Below are 15,735 nucleotides of genomic sequence, written 5' to 3' on the forward strand. Positions count from 1 at the left end.
TCAACCCCCGCGATCAAAACGGGATGACACCGCTGTCCGCTGCTCTGGAACCGCTTGTCACCTACCGTGAGCCGGCGGACTTAGAGAGGCTTGTGGATACCTTTTTAAAGTGTAGCAGGGTGGATGCCAATTTGCTAGATAACCAGGGGAGAGGGCCGCTATATTTTGGAGTAACGAGGGGCGGGGGTGTGAAGGTACTTGAGATGCTACTCCAACATGAGGCAGTCGACGTTGGGGTTAAGGATTTGGAAGGGAGGGATTTGTTGGAGGTTGCGGAGGCAGAGGAGAGCGATATTACGGTGAAGCAGGTTTTGAGGAAATATCTTGGTAGGGGGGCGGACGGTGACGAAGAGGGGAGGGAAGATGGGGAGGGAGGTGGGGAGGAGGTCGAGGAGGAACTTGATGGGGCGGTGGGGTAGATTTTCCTGCTTGGAGACGATATGGGCGTATAGGGAGAGCTCAGTCGGGAGGACTTTCCTTGGAAAGGTTTTGATGCACAATACACTCATGAGCGGAGGGATATCCTGCTCTAGTAGCATCTAGCCTCCAGAAATACACCAATAAACTGATGAAATCTATTGGGTATACTGCAGCACCTAAGCAAGGCATTGAATACTTGACAAATCGTTACTACCACGTCCGATGCATAGACTCTCCATAAATGCCAATAAAACGAGATGCCCCGTTCAAGATTAATAGCGGGCTCTCTCATTTTCGCTCTATAGGCTCTAACTCGAGCTATCTAGTAGGTGCCCAATCTTGTCTAAAATCACACATAGCACAAACCTGGAACCAAAATCCCCATTCTGCCAATTAATGATATATACGATACAAGCCATCCAAACCAACACTATTTGGGGTATCCATGCGTATCTACTATGCAGGTACTTTTCTTCTTCTGAGGAGGAAGGGTAGGAAGAACGAAGAGAAGGCTATACCCAGTCAACTGGTTTCCTCAGCACCCCTAGAAGTCTCTCTTCCCTCGAGCCGGGGGCTGGAGAGTGCATATACTTCCAGCCGGCCGTTAGGGGTAGTGACATCAAGATCCTATAAAATTTAGTGTATCTCTCTCTATGTGGGAGTGTGGGGACTCACGACTCCACACGAGCTCCAGGAGTGTTAAGTCCGAAAGCGGTACCTCTATCATGGACGAGGTTGAACTCGACATACCTCCCACGGCGTAACTGCTGCCAGGCCTTTTCTTCAGGAGTGTATGGCATATTCTACTACAGTTCAGCAAAAACTTCAAATTCCCAATCCAGGCAGCATACTTTCCGCTTCTCGATAATGGGAATATAACTCGGCAAGAACGAGTTCAGGCAATCCTGCACAAAGCTGAACAACTGTTCAGGGTCCTTATCATCCAGGTCATCAAAAAAGATTCCCCCAATACCCCGACTCTCCCCCCGATGTTTAACGCAAAAGTACTCGTCACACCACTTCTTAAAGGTAGGATAATAACGCTTGTCATGCTTCTCGCACGCCTCCTTTATAGTTTTGTGAAAGTGAATAGCGTCCTCATCGAATAGATAACTCGGTGTCAAATCCGTGCCCCCGCCAAACCACCATGCTTGGGTGCTTCCATCCTCAGCCATTGTCTCAAAGTACCTATAATTCAAATGTACTGTCGGCGCCATCGGATTCTTCGGATGGAGAACCATACTGAGTCCTGCAGCAAAGAAGTCTAGGCTCTCGACGGTGGGATCAAGTTTCTTGTGGTCGGCTCTCATCTTCAATATCGCCGCACGCGGGAGCTTACCGTAGACCACGGATATGTTGACCCCGGCTTTTTCAAATACATTGCCTTCCTGCAGGACACAGGAGATTCCACCGCCACCGGAAGACATCCGCTCCCAGGTGTCTATGATGAAGGGTTTTCCGTCGACCTTCTCTAGGGCTGCCACTATTTCCTTTTGTTTTTCTTTGATATAGGACTCCATTTTTAGACGCATAGGTGAGGAAGGGGTGATCCCGGATTCGTGCTTGTGAATGGCATCGCGTTTGTCAATTGGGAGGTTAGAGGGAGTGTCGCAGTGAGTTTGGCTGGATGGGCTCTAGGGGAGAACAGTTAGCTCTGGATGAAATGGAATGGGGTTGTGGTCGGGTTGTTGATAGACAAGGCAGCTGGCGAGGGAGAAAGAGCGGAGGGAATTGTACGTATGCTGCAGCCAATGCCCCGAGAGCAACTGCCCCCGCAATTCCCACGGCTGTAGTTTGCCTACCATTGAGCCATACTGGGGATTTTGTTGATGATGCGAAGCTGCAGAAGAGTTTTGGGGAATCTCGGGCGGCCCAGCGAAGGAGGGGCGAAGTGAGACCCCTGCGTGAAACTAGACAGCGGGACATTTTGAGGTCGCGAGTATTAGAGAAGGTGGTGGATGGTGATGGTATACTCTGCTTTGTATTCTGGTAGGTAAAAGACCCATCTGTCCTCAGTAGAGTACCGGTATCATAACAATGTACCGGTACTAGCATATGGCGGGACACGAGATGTCACCCTGAAGGTCCCACCTCCAGTGACCCAAAGTAAAAACTCAGGTTATTAGAAATATGATACCGTTCACCGCACAGGTTAATCCAGAGGCTCTTTTATCCGAAAAAGGATTAGGTCAGCCATTAGGTCAGCGATACCGAGTTCAACTTAGCCCCTCTTTCACCAGGCTTTTCCACTCATAACATTAGGCTTGGCGGATAGGAACTATGGTGGGTTGATTTCTTCGTCGTCACCAGCAGTTGGCCGGTTGTCTCGCTCAGCCTTGACGGAAAGGACATCCCACCCTTTACTCGTCGTACCCGTACTCTCCTCCCTCCTCCCCCATCGTACAAGACAAACTCTACCAACTCCCAAAGGTAATCACGCTCTCTCCTTCGCCTTCTCTCATCCCCAAGATCTACCATCGCGGTACTCACGCTGTGTGACACTTTCCACCCCCTTGTCATCACTCATCCCTTCCTCGTAAACCAGTCACAGTACCATTCCTATCCTATCGACTCACTCCTGTCACCCTTCCCCCCTCATCCCCTTCCTTCGCTCCTCCCTGCTTCCTTCCCCTCCATCTCATCCATCCCCACCCTTTCTTTCCGCCTTTCTATTCCTCTGTGGCTGTACTTTGGGGTACATACCGAGGTTTTTTCTACTCTGCCTCTGCCCTTCTACGAGAGACTCATAGCACGTTTCTGGATTCTCCAAGAAACGCCTCAGCTGACCCAGCCAATAAATAGCTGCTAGCTAGCTTCATCTACCCTTATCCTGTGTGTGTCTATCTGATCTGGTCCGATCGCTGCTCGACCTCTGACTGTTAAGTCAAGTACAAGTAAGTAACCTTCCTCTCTCTTTCTCTCCTCCCCGCTTCTGCCCCTCTTCTCTTTCACCCCCAACTCTCTCCTTCATCGTCACTACCTCGCCTCGTAACCGTCAACCGCTCACTCGTCACCGCGGCCTGTTTGTCTTATCGCAGCCACACACTCACTCTTCGTTCACCTCTGCCCCACATCATAAATAGACATTCGTCGACTCTCTCCTCCCAACCACCCTCTCTAACCGCCCTTTTAAATCTTCAGATCTCCTTTCAACAGAGTTTTCGTAGTTCGTAGTTCAGCAAGTCTTTCAAGATGCGCAGGTATGCTCATTCTTTGGAGCCTTTGTTCTCAGCCTTGTAGCTAAGCTAACCCCGCTCTTTCACAGCAAGTTTAAGGACGAACACACCTTTGAGAAGCGCAAGGCGGAAGCCGAACGCATTCGCCAGAAATATGCAGACCGTATTCCAGTATGTTCCTTTCCCTTTCTTATTAAAAGTAAAACTACTCAACATGTTCTCTTTACTGATGCTTTATGTTTTTATCACCAGGTTATTTGCGAGAAGGTCGAGAAGTCGGATATTGCAACAATCGATAAGAAGAAGTACCTGGTTCCTGCGGACTTGACTGTCGGTCAGTTCGTCTATGTTATCCGCAAACGCATCAAGCTGTCCCCGGAGAAGGCTATCTTTATCTTTGTTGATGAGGTGCTTCCTCCGACGGCTGCCCTAATGAGCTCTATTTACGAGGAGCACAAGGACGAGGACGGATTTCTTTACATAACGTATGTCACCACTAGAAGCACTTCCTGCGTCCCTTGGTTTGTTATGAGGCTAATTATTTTTCGACGCACAGCTACTCCGGTGAAAACACCTTTGGCTTTGAGGAGCTGTTGTAAACCGTCGGAGGGAGTTCAGGTGTGGGGGATGGTTTTTGCTTTCATTTGGGAAAGGCCTGTTGGGTGGGGAGATTGGTTGGTGAAGGTTTTCTTTTTTGGGAGGAGGTTTTCTGGCGTCGGCCCGAGTCGATAAGCTCTTTCCCATAAAAAATCACCTCACCCAATGACCCCCAGAAGGGCCCTGTTTTCTTATTTCCTCTTGTCGAGTGCTTTAAATGGCTTGGAATTCATTTGGTACTTATTGCTTTTTATTCGGTTTCCTTTTGATCCACACAGTTACTCTCTTGTTTTTTTTTTCCCGAGCTACCGTACTTGTTATCATGGGAAGTTTTCACAAAGTCATACATGGGCCATGATAACCAGTAGAAGGGACTAGAGACAAGTAGCTGTGTCCCCTTTCATTATTTGTTCTTTCCATCTTCCATATCTCTTTTCCAACAACTGTTTCTTAACTGAGCTCTCCTCCCGACGAAGGTTCTCTGGGGAATATAATGGGCCTAGTTTTTCAAAACCATCACGGCTGAATCTGAATTCGCCATTTGTAATCCACATTGACTTGACTTGTGATTATATTATACTATCCCCCGTGACATCAACCCAACCTTGACTCATCCCACCCCAATGCAAGGTGCAGGTGCAAGTACCGGTACCATACGGTACAACAGCTGAGCCTCACTCACCAGCCAACCCGCCCATTGACCACACTCATCATCATCAGTACCATCGTCGCCCCATCACGCGCTAAAGTACTTTCCAACCCGCCTACATGTCGTATCGTACCATATCATATACCGACTGATCAGCCTGATGTATGCCCATCACACGCAGTGAGGAGTTGTGGAAGGGGGGGGAATGAGGGGGGAAGACCAACCGAGTAAACAGCCCCCAAGCTTCACCCCCGGACCTCCCGGCTTCGGCTTCTTCCCGGCGGATACGGATGGCAGCGGCGGTGGTGCCGATCAGGAGGGCGAAGAGTGGGTCAAGAGTTCTGTAAATGAGAGTTGAAGTTGTTAGTTGGTTTTTGTTTGTTTATTCGGCGGGTGGTAGAAGGGGAGGGGGGGGACTTTGAGATTAGATGGACCGGTTGTGGCATCTTTGAGGCTTAGGTACAGTTTCGGTATGTGGTGGGAGTGGGGGGTTTGGTTTGATTTGATCGGATTGGTGGTGTATTGTATGATGGATTGGTAGTTTGGGATGGTTTGGGGGTCTTGGCGGTTCACGATACCGTCGTTGATATCACCAACATCAATTCACTAAATTCAAGTGGATAGAGAGACAAATAGACAGATAAAAAAAAAAAAAATACTATACGAGTTAATTCTCTCTATATATAAAATCCACAACCTATCCTCCTCCTCCCACACAGTACATAATCACGCACACACGCACAAACTCCCATAGTCTAGGTTACCCATAATCTAAAGCCTAGCAAGCACATATTCCTCCACACTGCCCCTCACAATCTTGGCCTTCTTCTTGTTGGCCTCCTTCTTCTTCTTCGGCGCGCCCTTGCCGCGCAACTTCTTGCTCTGCACGTCCAGCAGTCGCTGCCGCTCGTCCTCGTCCGCAAAGCTCATCATGGGGAAGTACCGTCGTAGGTCGACTACGCCGACGCGTCGGCCAGGGAAGTAGTAGTCCAGCAGCGTCGGGCCCTTCAGGCGCTCACGCAGTACGCGGTTGCCCGTGCGTAGGTTGTGCGGGTTGTAGGTGGTGGAGAATATGCGGGCTGATGTCTAGTGGTGGGTTAGCACGGATTGATTGCGATGGTGGTGGTTGGGGGAGGGGGGGAGGAGAGTGGGGTGGAGTACTTTAGCTAGTTCTTGGAGACGTTCTCGTGGTGGGAGGGCTTTTGTCGGGAGGAGTTTGACGATCGTTGGTATTGTGGTTGCCATGATTGCGGACCTTGCAGTTTCTTGGTGGGGTGGATGGTGGGGGGATGTTGCTCATGTGTTTGCATGATGGACGGAATATTAGGTTGGCCCGTGCACGGGAAAGTTTCCGTGAGGTTGCACTTGGCTGGTAAGGGCAAGTCCTGGTGTCGCTAGACCATCCAACCCTCCCGCGTATTAACCCAGCAGATTGGAAGCAACTTCTATCCTTCTCAACAGCCCTTTCATCTGAAAACACAATTGTAAAAATTACTGGTGTCATAATGTTAGGGTTTAGTTCGTAACTATTTTAATTTGAGAGGAGATCATTACACCTGTTTCAAACAGCCCACCGATATATAAACAAAAAAAAAAGCCCACACTTCTATTTTTCCGAAAAAGAAAAGAAAAAGATATAAAAAAGAAAACCCTCTTCAAACCCATAAAAAACAGGTGAGTCATCATAATATAAAACCTACGATTACGTCCTTTGAAGAAAGTTTTTTCTAAATGCGATACAAGAAACAAATCATACTAGTTTTTCTGCTCCTGTATAGCTATTCTAAATCGAGCCAATTAAATCTTGGCACCGACCAACTGAGCGTACTTCTCGGTGCTGAAGGACTTGGGCCTCTCAATAGGAGCTCCCACAGCGCGGTCAATGATGAGTTGAGGAAGGACACCCAGTGCACGGGAAACGCCAAATAGAACAGTGTAGTAGCTGGCCTCAGTAAGACCGTAGTATTGAAGCAAGACGCCAGAATGCTGGAGAAATTTGTCAATATCAAAATGAAGCAATAGGACGACTCAAAAACTTACAGCGTCAACGTTAGGGTATGGGTTCTTGGTCTTTCCATGCTCAGTGAGGACACCAGGAGCAATGTTGTAGACCTGGCTGACCAACTTGAACATGGGGTCTTCGGGAAGTTTCTTGAGAGCAAACTCGCGCTGTGACATGTAGCGGGGATCGGTCTTCCTCAAGACAGCATGACCATAGCCGGGAACGACACGACCGGCATTCAAGGTGTCCCACAAGTAGTTCTTGATGGACTCATCGCTAAGGTCGTCACCAACTTTCTTCTTCATCTCGGTGAGCCAGTTAAGAACTTCTTGGTTTGCCAATCCGTGAAGAGGACCGGCAAGACCGTTCAAACCAGCTGCGAGTGACAGGTACGGAGAGCTAAGAGCTGACCCAACTAAGTGGGTAGTATGGGCAGAGACGTTACCGCCTTCCTATAGGGACAAGTTAGTAAGTGCTTAGGTATTCCGCAGATGGTTTGTAACCACGTACGTGATCGGAGTGGATAACAAGGTACAGCCTCATGAGATCAACAAAGTCTTTGTTGTCTCCAAAGCCAAGTTGGTTGGCCAAGTTAAAACCGTAATCCTTGTCCATCTGGATAGGAACGACCTTTCCGTCTTTGAAGATGTTGCGGTAGATCTTAGCAGCGATAGTAGGAAGCTTGGCAATCAAGTCCATGGAGTCCTCAAAGGTGTAATTCCAGTATTCCTTCTTGTTAAGACCCTTGGCATATGCCTTTGCGAACTGGGACTCGTGTTCAAGAGCAGTCACAGCAAGAGAGAATTGTGCCATTGGGTGGAGAGTGTTGGGACATCGGTCGATAAGCTCCTCGACAAACTTGGGGATAGAAGAACGGGCAGCCCACTCGGCAGAGAGTTCACGAACTTGCTGCTCAGTGGGAACCTCTCCAGTTAAAAGTAGCCAGAAGATACCTGATGGAAGGTCAACAATTGAGCACAATATCGGGGGTATAGAGGGGAAACAAACTCTCGGGGAGTGGCTCCTCTCCACCAGGCGCCTTAGGGAGGATAGCCTGGCATTCGGGGATCTGCCAGGGAAAGTTAGATTACATTAAACGGCCCGGAAGCTCTCGTAAAGGGAAACCGACGGTCTTCCCTCTAAACCTAATACCCTCCTCGGCGTCAAGGACGGATCCCTAGGAATACATTAGATGTTGATCGCTCTAACAATATCTTTGGAGGCAAGCTAGAAATAGCACATACCTCCCATACAAGGGCCTTGATACCTCGAGCACCACCATAGACCTGGTCAAGAGTAACCTCACCAAGGACCTTGGAACCGTGCTCCCTGCAACTTCTGTTAGAAGCCAATAACCCTTGGAAAAATGCACAGCCTCGACATACTTTTTCAGTTTCTTGATTTTCTCAATCTCGTCAGGGATTTTCGCAGCGAAGGTCTCTTTGAGAGTCTAAATAAGGCTCTCAGGTTAGTGCAAGTCCTACCGAGCGGAACATAATAACGTCAACAACAAACCTTGGGTTTAACGGTTGAGTAATAGCGAAAGCCAGCTCTTTTAATGCTGAAGGAAGCCGAAGCGGACAGAGAATTCCGCAGGGCGAGGGCGCCAATTCTCATAGGAGCAGCCATTGTGATGCGAATTAGAAAAGTAGTGGGTTGGAGAGGATGGGAGAGAGAGAGCGAAGACGTAAGACGAACGTGGTCTGGGAGAGAAGTAGGGGAGATCAAGGGAGGGAAGAAAAAAAAGTTGTTGAGGTTTTTCCTAAACCGCTGTCCTTCCGAAAGAGCCTCGTGCGGACGAGCTAAGACGTCTGAGCCGACAAAAATCCTCGTTACAAAAGCCACAAGAACTCCTAACTATAAATGCGAAGCCCCCAACAGCCTTCAATTGTACAGAAGAACACTTTGACCGGAAGACCTGTAATTTTATTTCAATTTTATTGATTCTATTTACTCTGGTTCTTTAAGGCTCGATGCGCACGAGTAAACCTTTGAAATTCAAGATCTGTGGCTTAGGGCTTAGGGCTTTCTCCTAGAAGGGGAATGGAAATAATTTGCCACCAGCAACCCGCCAGCCAAACGCCAAACCTGTCAGCAAATTTTCGGTGGCTTGAAGTTGCGATCGGGGCCGAGTCGTGTCTCCACATTCCCTGAACTTTGCTTGAGTTAACCCAATTGAATTTATGGGACAGCAGAAGAGGTGAGCAGGTTTTCGTGCGAAAATCTAAGCCAAAGTTCATATTTGGTCACTCGAGATTCTCTTCCGGTTGGAAAGCTGCAGCCAGTGCCACGGATTCGGTTGTTGGCCGCAGCAGGAGATACTCGTATGTGCGCGACCGAAACCCGCATTAGTTACGCGGTGTAACGTCTTTCCTCTAAGGTGAGTGTGTTGCTGTATGTTTTTATGGGCTTGACTATGCCAGTCTGCGATCTGTAGTAAAAAGGAAAAAAAAAAGGCCCACCAGCTGCAGATCTCCTACCACCGGTATCATAACAACACTACTCGTACAGTACAAGTATTACTACCAAGTTTCCATCCCACACCTCCTAGGATAGACTACCAGAGTGCAAAATCGAACAGTGCCAGTACCCTAGTATCGTGTGAACATGCCAAACTTCACGATGCCTTCCTCGGCCAGTCCTCCCAAGTTTTCATTGGGAGTTGACCCCTCCTCCTGCATCTGCCCGGACACCACATCACCTCCCATATAGGATAGACTTTGTGGCAGTCAAACAAGTATATAATATTATCAAGTGAATCGGAGCAATATCAGGCTGGGAGAGCAATATTTGAGCGAGCAAAGGTTATCGGTGGCTCTGACTCTGGAAACACTCCGAGTCTCGGAAAGCGCTGAGTGGGTCTGTGATCGCGCAGACTATATTCCCTTTTACATAAAGGCTACCATTCAACGTATTTCCGATGTGTACGGATGAGAGCTACTGTACCTCACCGGACGAGCAAAATTGGGGGAAAAACAAGAGCAAGGCACGAATGTGCCCTCGCTTTGAACTGGAGGAGATGATTGAACACGCGCCCCGCAGGCCCTAGACCCTTGACTAGGTGTAGGGGGAGGAGTCGACCCGAAGATACACGGGTTCGGCCCCCGGGCTGAAATCTTCAAAATTACTGAAGAAGGGGTGAAATTGATAGATATTTTGGCTGGTTTTGTTCCCGTTAGTGGATTGGGTTCTCCAGTGAAGGAGGTCCTGCGTAGGAATATTGCAGTCATTTTCCTATGTTCTGGGGGATTTTGAGAGCCCCCCCTTATGTTGTTCTGAAAGATGTAACATAGGTGGTTTAGGGCCTGCTTGGCTCGCTGTGATCCGAGATGGACCTAATTTGAAATCATGATTTGCAAATTGCCCTCTGTCAAATACCATTGAAAATTTTAATTTTTTAAATCATGATTTGGGGCCAACTCTGGGAAGTTGGGTAAAGGCGTAGGACATATTAATTGTGATTTCCCTAAAACATATATTCTATTTGACCTCCACGTTATAACCAGAAATAGAAGTGACCTTGCTAGACGTCTTTATATTGTATGTGTATTTGCAATAATAAATGAGTGAGTAAAACGAGCAAGCAGTGAGAAAGGTAAATAATATTATATTAGAACAATGTCATGACTTTCCATTATTGGACCTATTCTACATCTTATATTTCCAAATAAGTATCCTAATACTGCTTCCTGTTTTTTGAAAATAAACAACTATGATAGTATAAATATAGCCTTTGTAAAGTAAATCTACATTATAGAAAACAATATAGATTTACAGTACTATGGCTTCTCTTATGAGATTAACATTACCATGCAATCATTACAAATTACCAAAAGGTAATGTATGAAAGCAAGTGGCTTTTTCCTATTTATACTAGAATATGTTCTCCTAGTACCAACCCACCTATGATCCCATTCCTCCTGTTAGTATATGCCCTCCCACCAATCTACCTATAATTTCATCTCTCCTGTTAGTATATGCCTTTCTACCAACCCATCTATAATTCTATCCCTCCTGTTAGTAGTATATATTCTTCCACCTATTTACTTATAATTCTTTCTAACTAGTACTTTGTTGTATGAAATGTTAATTGTAGTATTATGTGGTCTTGATTGAGTAATATGTGTAGTATTGTATAATATAATATTGTGTAGTATTGTATATAAGAGAAGAAAAAGTAAAAGAAGCTATAGAAAAATAAGAGAAGAAGGGGCAGTGGTAGACTCCATTATATAGATCTCTCTCAGAAATGCCAAGTCAGATATATAAGAAAATATAATCTACCCTACCACTCTCTTTACCTTTTACTTATTAAAAATAAATGAATGCTATTGGAGTAGTGAGAGTATATGGTTAAGTATAGTATTTGATAATATTATTAAATAGCTAGCATACTAAATAGCACTTCACTATACTATAGGTTTTGAGAACAAGCCTTTTATAATTGAATAAAGTGAGATGTTTAGCATATAGTACTTTAAATAGCTTTAGGCTTTACCTTAGTATTTAAAAGTCTCTGTGTTGGAAAAAGGAGAATAACTAGCATTTTGTTAGTATACCATAAAGATTATATTATATTTTTGAATACAACATAGAAAATATATCTATTTGTTATTAAAAGAAAAGAAATTGTTGATAATAATAATTTGAAATAGGAAAGGACTATTCACTCCTGTGGTAATAATGTTACTTTAATTTTGATTTAATATAGAATACCTGTATTCTAGATCTTCATATTATACTTGAAATATTAGAGCCTCAAATTAGTATGCCTGAGGTTTTACCCTTTTTAAGAGAGGATCAATATGTAAAAAGTTTGATCATTATGTGATCTTAGTGGAATTATGCATATAGACAATAACAATAATAATGTGTTAGGGAATATAAATAAAGGAGTAATAGTGCTAAATCTTTAAAATCTTAATTTTTTTCTTTCCAAATCATGATTCCAAACCACGACCATCTCGAATAATACCGAGCAAAGCAGGCCCTTGTTTCTTACTAGCCCTTGTCATAATCTCCTCTCGTTTTTTTGAGTGCCCTGGGCCTTCGTGTCATAACCTAACGGTTACGTACAGAAATTGTGCCCCCCCCCCCAAAGATTGTAGGATGCATCATAACGGGGGGTGGATCTCGATTGTGTTTTCCCGATCTCATGGAGAATACATCCCAGCGCAGCTGAATATGGGTAGGTAGGTAGCAAAACGGGGTATTCAAAGTTCAAATCTATGATATCTATGGAAGCTTGAAATGAGGCCCCAAGAAATTCTCAACATGCATATCTTAATCTTCGAGTTTTCTACAGAAATTAAAGGCCGACTCACATTCACAAAATATCACTCGAGAAGAATGTCAGGGTAAGAGGGAAAGAAAAAACATCCGACCTGCCCAACCTCTTCTCACGAGGAAACCATTAAAGCGCCATCGATATAAACCGACCTTGCCCACACTAAGACATCCCCTTCGCAGAACCGAAGCAAGTGAATAGCGGCTTGGGGCGCGGCAAAGAGGATATAGTAAAAGAGAATATTAATAATTCCAAGCACTCCTCATTTTTACAATTTTTCCTGCCTTTTCAGATCACCCATTGAGGTAGATGTTATAATTACAATACCCTGGGAGCCAAGATACTATCGATGTGGTGCCCGACAAATGAAAATTCAGCACACCCCGAGCGGATACATTAGCAGCCGTGACCATGAAAGCCGTTCAATTGCGGGCGGAGCCAACCCGTGTGCTAACCCTTCACCAAAACCGATACAGGATCTCGGTACTCGAGTACCTGTATACGGAATATGAGGCTTTATAGCCCCTTGCATTTACCAATAAGGACAGACCCTTACCCGGTTTTTGGCTTTCCCTAGCCGACAGAAAGTGCACAGTACCTATCCGTGCTTATGAATTTCCAACCAGACCCAGTCCAACCGAGCCGGAGCCATGCCCGAATGTTTTTTTTGTTTTTTTCTTTCTCCCCGGGCACCATCGGAAAAACCTGAGTATGGGGGGTATTACCGTACTTGCATTAGTGGGGGGGGACTAACGGCGCGGTAGTTGTAGGAATTAACTTATCGTTATTCCTTGTATTACCTTACTTTTATGTGCTGGGGTACTTGTACGCGAGGTCCCATACCCGGATTAAGTATCAAGGCCGATGGATCTTCGTGGTACAAGTACTGCACGCGGTGTACCCAGCAAGGAGAAATTCAGGGTTGGTGGTACATGGTTTTTTTTTGTATTTGTGCTGTTGAAGGACTAGACCGTTCTCTGCAGCACTTGTAAGGGTTCCTTGGAAGGAGTTTTGTTTCGTGCTGGGGCACGATACGATGCTAGACATTCTAGAGGTTTGGTTTGGGGTGCTGGTATCATAGTTCTACGTGTGTGTACTATGACAGTACTGTCAGAGACACTATAGATATAGTGCCGGGGGGGTGTCGCCCTTCAAAGGATACAGGAGAAACCAGGGGCTTATATATCATACATCGTGAAGACCCCACTCGATACTTCTTACATTGAGACCACGTCCTCTAGTCGTAATTAATTGACTGCGTGGGCATCCGTAAGTCTGACAGCACTACTGTGTCACATGGCACTGGAACTCGTGGCGCCAAAATACACATTTATGTCGGTTTCAATTCATAAGTTAGCAGGTATGGATGGTCGGTTTGAATCCTGCATCCCAAGGGTATCATACTGTAATGGGTGACTTCCTCCAGAAATTCAGAATGCACTTCGTAAATTTTGGGTGGCTACTTGCATATCTGTGCATTAACACACTGAAAAGGATTACTGATATAGCTATCTGTCGTTGCCTAGAGCTGGTAAAGCATGGTGGTTGACCGTTTAAAAAAAAATTGTCTTGCACCTTAGTGCAAAATCTCTGGCGAGTTTGCAGGTCATATTAAAACAAAATGGACTCAAAAAATACTGGCCTTGGTGTATGGACTTCTACGGGTATAAGTTTTTTGTCACATAGTGAGTTGGTACTCGTAGAGGGTAACTTACCCTTAGGCCGTTGAAAGAGTTATCATAGCAAAAAAGAAGGTTGATGGAGGAAGTTTCAAACTTGTGAAGCATCCTTCTGCATACCGACTCTGCCATTCTGGGTGGCTTCCCTTCACCCCCCTAATCCTTTAACGGCCTACTGGAATGCTTCCCCCCCTTGCATTTTGTCCTTGCGCTTGTGCAGCCTGTTTACAGGGGTACTAGTAATAGATACGAATATTAATTCTTGCAGTACCAATCTCTTGGCTACAAGGTACCGTTGCAGTTGTAGGTCAGCCATTGCTCACCGGCCTGGTATCTCCCCCATCAGAGGCAAGGCCCCCCGAGAAGGGATAGTGTTTTCCAGGCGGAGTATGGCTTGGGGAGGTTGAGGTTGCTGGATCCCATTAACTGGTATCCCACATTTTGTTAACCACGCCTATTTTGGGTTAGATAGTGAATTCCGTTGACATCCCCGATAACGGAACAACAAGTCTTTACGGCAAAATTTATTCCAGTTCTTCTGTTGGTGCCGGAATTGTTCGACGGGGCCTGACTCCGAAGGGTGGCAAAGTAGGTATAATGAAACCATACTACCGGGGCTACAGTGCTCGAGTAGAGAAGGGACTCCCAGCAACCCCCTAGCCAAAAAGTCTGATATCGCGTCTGAAAGGTTGCGATTCTTGGGCTGGGATGTTGAGGTCGTGAGCTCCGGTGTGGTGTGCGTCGACCGAAAATCATTTCAAGACTAAAGTTATTGCCTTCTTGTGCACAAATAATTCCTCATACGCTATATACCGGTGCAGTCCCCTGCCGTTTGTGGCACCCTCCGTGCATCACGGCCCACAGATAGTATTAGCCCCGAGGATATCGAATGGGGCGACGGATGTGTACCCGGATTTCCAGCCCAGTCTTCAACGTGGCCACGATGACACCCGGCGGGTTTGACGAACAGGGATCGGTATGGTAAGAGATTTTTTTTTTTGTTACCCTATGGGTACTATGACGAATTCGCTTTTTTTACCTACCAAATGCCCATGCTAACCACTCGCAAGTTGTCAGGTTGAGGACTTTAGCTGTGACGAGGGGGGTGGGTCCTCTACCCCTGTTTTCACCATAAGCAATTCACCGGTCGTGGGTACTCCTGGTGAGTTTAATAACCCGAGCACCCCCAAAACACTGGTAGACCTAAGATATCAATATCCAAGGATTTTTAGAGTTGTGAACTCCTTTGTCAAAGTCACTATTTTTGGTCGTGTTTTTGTCCACACCGACCTCGGGTGACTGGGTTAGAACCACTATCACTATCATAGAAACCCTAAGTTAGGGTTTGTGAGATTGTCGATTTCAGTTGGCTTGCATGACATTGTGAAAATGAACTCACAGGGAGAGGATCTAGAATTCTAGAGTTGGAAATTCTTATCGTGGGCTGCGTCCGTCTCCATCAATCAATTAAAGACATTACGCAACGGGCTCGAGGGGTACCTTCCAGGGGATATACTAGAACTGGCTTTAACCTTCAGGTGTGGTACTCAAGTACCGTAGTGATACTTGAGCAGATCAACAATCACGAAGGTTAGACGCCACCCGACCCTCTCTGCCCAGCCCCCCGAAGCCCGGCTGCGCAGAAGCTCTAGTACCATAATATTATAGGCTGGTTTATTCGCTTTTCTCTGATTAAGCCCCTCGTTGCGCCCCTAGAGCGCACTGGATCTCGGGGGGTTGCTGGGTCAGAGTGATAAATCATGACGTTCGCTTCACGCGACACTCTCTAGGGCTCCTCATTCACAGGCCTCGTGTGCTACCGGGATGGCGTAACTACCTTTGGATGGTGCCGAGATCTAGACTAGCAAAGGGTGATCGAGGATGAAGTAAAAAGGGGGAGATCTTTTTGAGTACTCGAGTACCGG

The 15,735-nt window shown here is 46.3% G+C and overlaps 5 protein-coding genes; 2 read left to right on the forward strand and 3 right to left on the reverse strand.

The window, feature by feature from the left end:
- Window positions 1-932: 932 nt before the first annotated feature.
- GSTUM_00002233001 (uncharacterized protein) lies at window positions 933-2,505 on the reverse strand (the record flags this gene model as incomplete). XM_002836004.2 has 4 exons in its annotated part: window positions 2,158-2,505; window positions 1,272-2,054; window positions 1,096-1,223; window positions 933-1,047 (listed from the first exon to the last, which is right to left on the reverse strand). Exons 2-4 carry the CDS (start codon window positions 1,950-1,952, stop codon window positions 933-935), a joined length of 924 nt encoding a protein of 307 aa, XP_002836050.1. The 5' UTR covers window positions 1,953-2,054; window positions 2,158-2,505.
- A 195-nt stretch (window positions 2,506-2,700) lies between these two features.
- Window positions 2,701-4,359, forward strand: GSTUM_00002234001 (uncharacterized protein; the record flags this gene model as incomplete). XM_002836005.2 has 9 exons in its annotated part: window positions 2,701-2,707; window positions 2,768-2,850; window positions 3,223-3,256; window positions 3,305-3,314; window positions 3,562-3,583; window positions 3,613-3,620; window positions 3,686-3,767; window positions 3,849-4,081; window positions 4,153-4,359. The coding sequence occupies 9 exons, from the start codon at window positions 2,701-2,703 to the stop codon at window positions 4,193-4,195; spliced, it is 522 nt and encodes a 173-aa protein (XP_002836051.1). The 3' UTR covers window positions 4,196-4,359.
- GSTUM_00002235001 (uncharacterized protein) lies at window positions 4,359-4,706 on the forward strand (the record flags this gene model as incomplete). XM_002836006.2 has 1 exon in its annotated part: window positions 4,359-4,706. One exon carries the CDS (start codon window positions 4,359-4,361, stop codon window positions 4,569-4,571), a length of 213 nt encoding a protein of 70 aa, XP_002836052.1. The 3' UTR covers window positions 4,572-4,706.
- Window positions 4,707-4,740: 34 nt separating this feature from the next.
- On the reverse strand, window positions 4,741-6,087 carry GSTUM_00002236001 (uncharacterized protein; the record flags this gene model as incomplete). XM_002836007.2 has 4 exons in its annotated part: window positions 4,741-4,957; window positions 5,067-5,183; window positions 5,260-5,928; window positions 6,004-6,087. 2 exons carry the CDS (start codon window positions 6,085-6,087, stop codon window positions 5,614-5,616), a joined length of 399 nt encoding a protein of 132 aa, XP_002836053.1. The 3' UTR covers window positions 4,741-4,957; window positions 5,067-5,183; window positions 5,260-5,613.
- A 269-nt stretch (window positions 6,088-6,356) lies between these two features.
- GSTUM_00002237001 (uncharacterized protein) lies at window positions 6,357-8,597 on the reverse strand. XM_002836008.2 has 8 exons: window positions 8,360-8,597; window positions 8,230-8,294; window positions 8,089-8,173; window positions 7,974-8,021; window positions 7,853-7,913; window positions 7,355-7,797; window positions 6,883-7,296; window positions 6,357-6,828 (listed from the first exon to the last, which is right to left on the reverse strand). The coding sequence occupies exons 1-8, from the start codon at window positions 8,471-8,473 to the stop codon at window positions 6,640-6,642; spliced, it is 1,419 nt and encodes a 472-aa protein (XP_002836054.1). The 5' UTR covers window positions 8,474-8,597; the 3' UTR covers window positions 6,357-6,639.
- Between the last annotated feature and the right edge of the window lie 7,138 nt (window positions 8,598-15,735).

The sequence above is a fragment of the Tuber melanosporum genome (assembly GCF_000151645.1).
Source record: "Tuber melanosporum whole genome shotgun sequence assembly, scaffold_124, strain Mel28".
NCBI lineage: Eukaryota > Fungi > Ascomycota > Pezizomycetes > Pezizales > Tuberaceae > Tuber > Tuber melanosporum.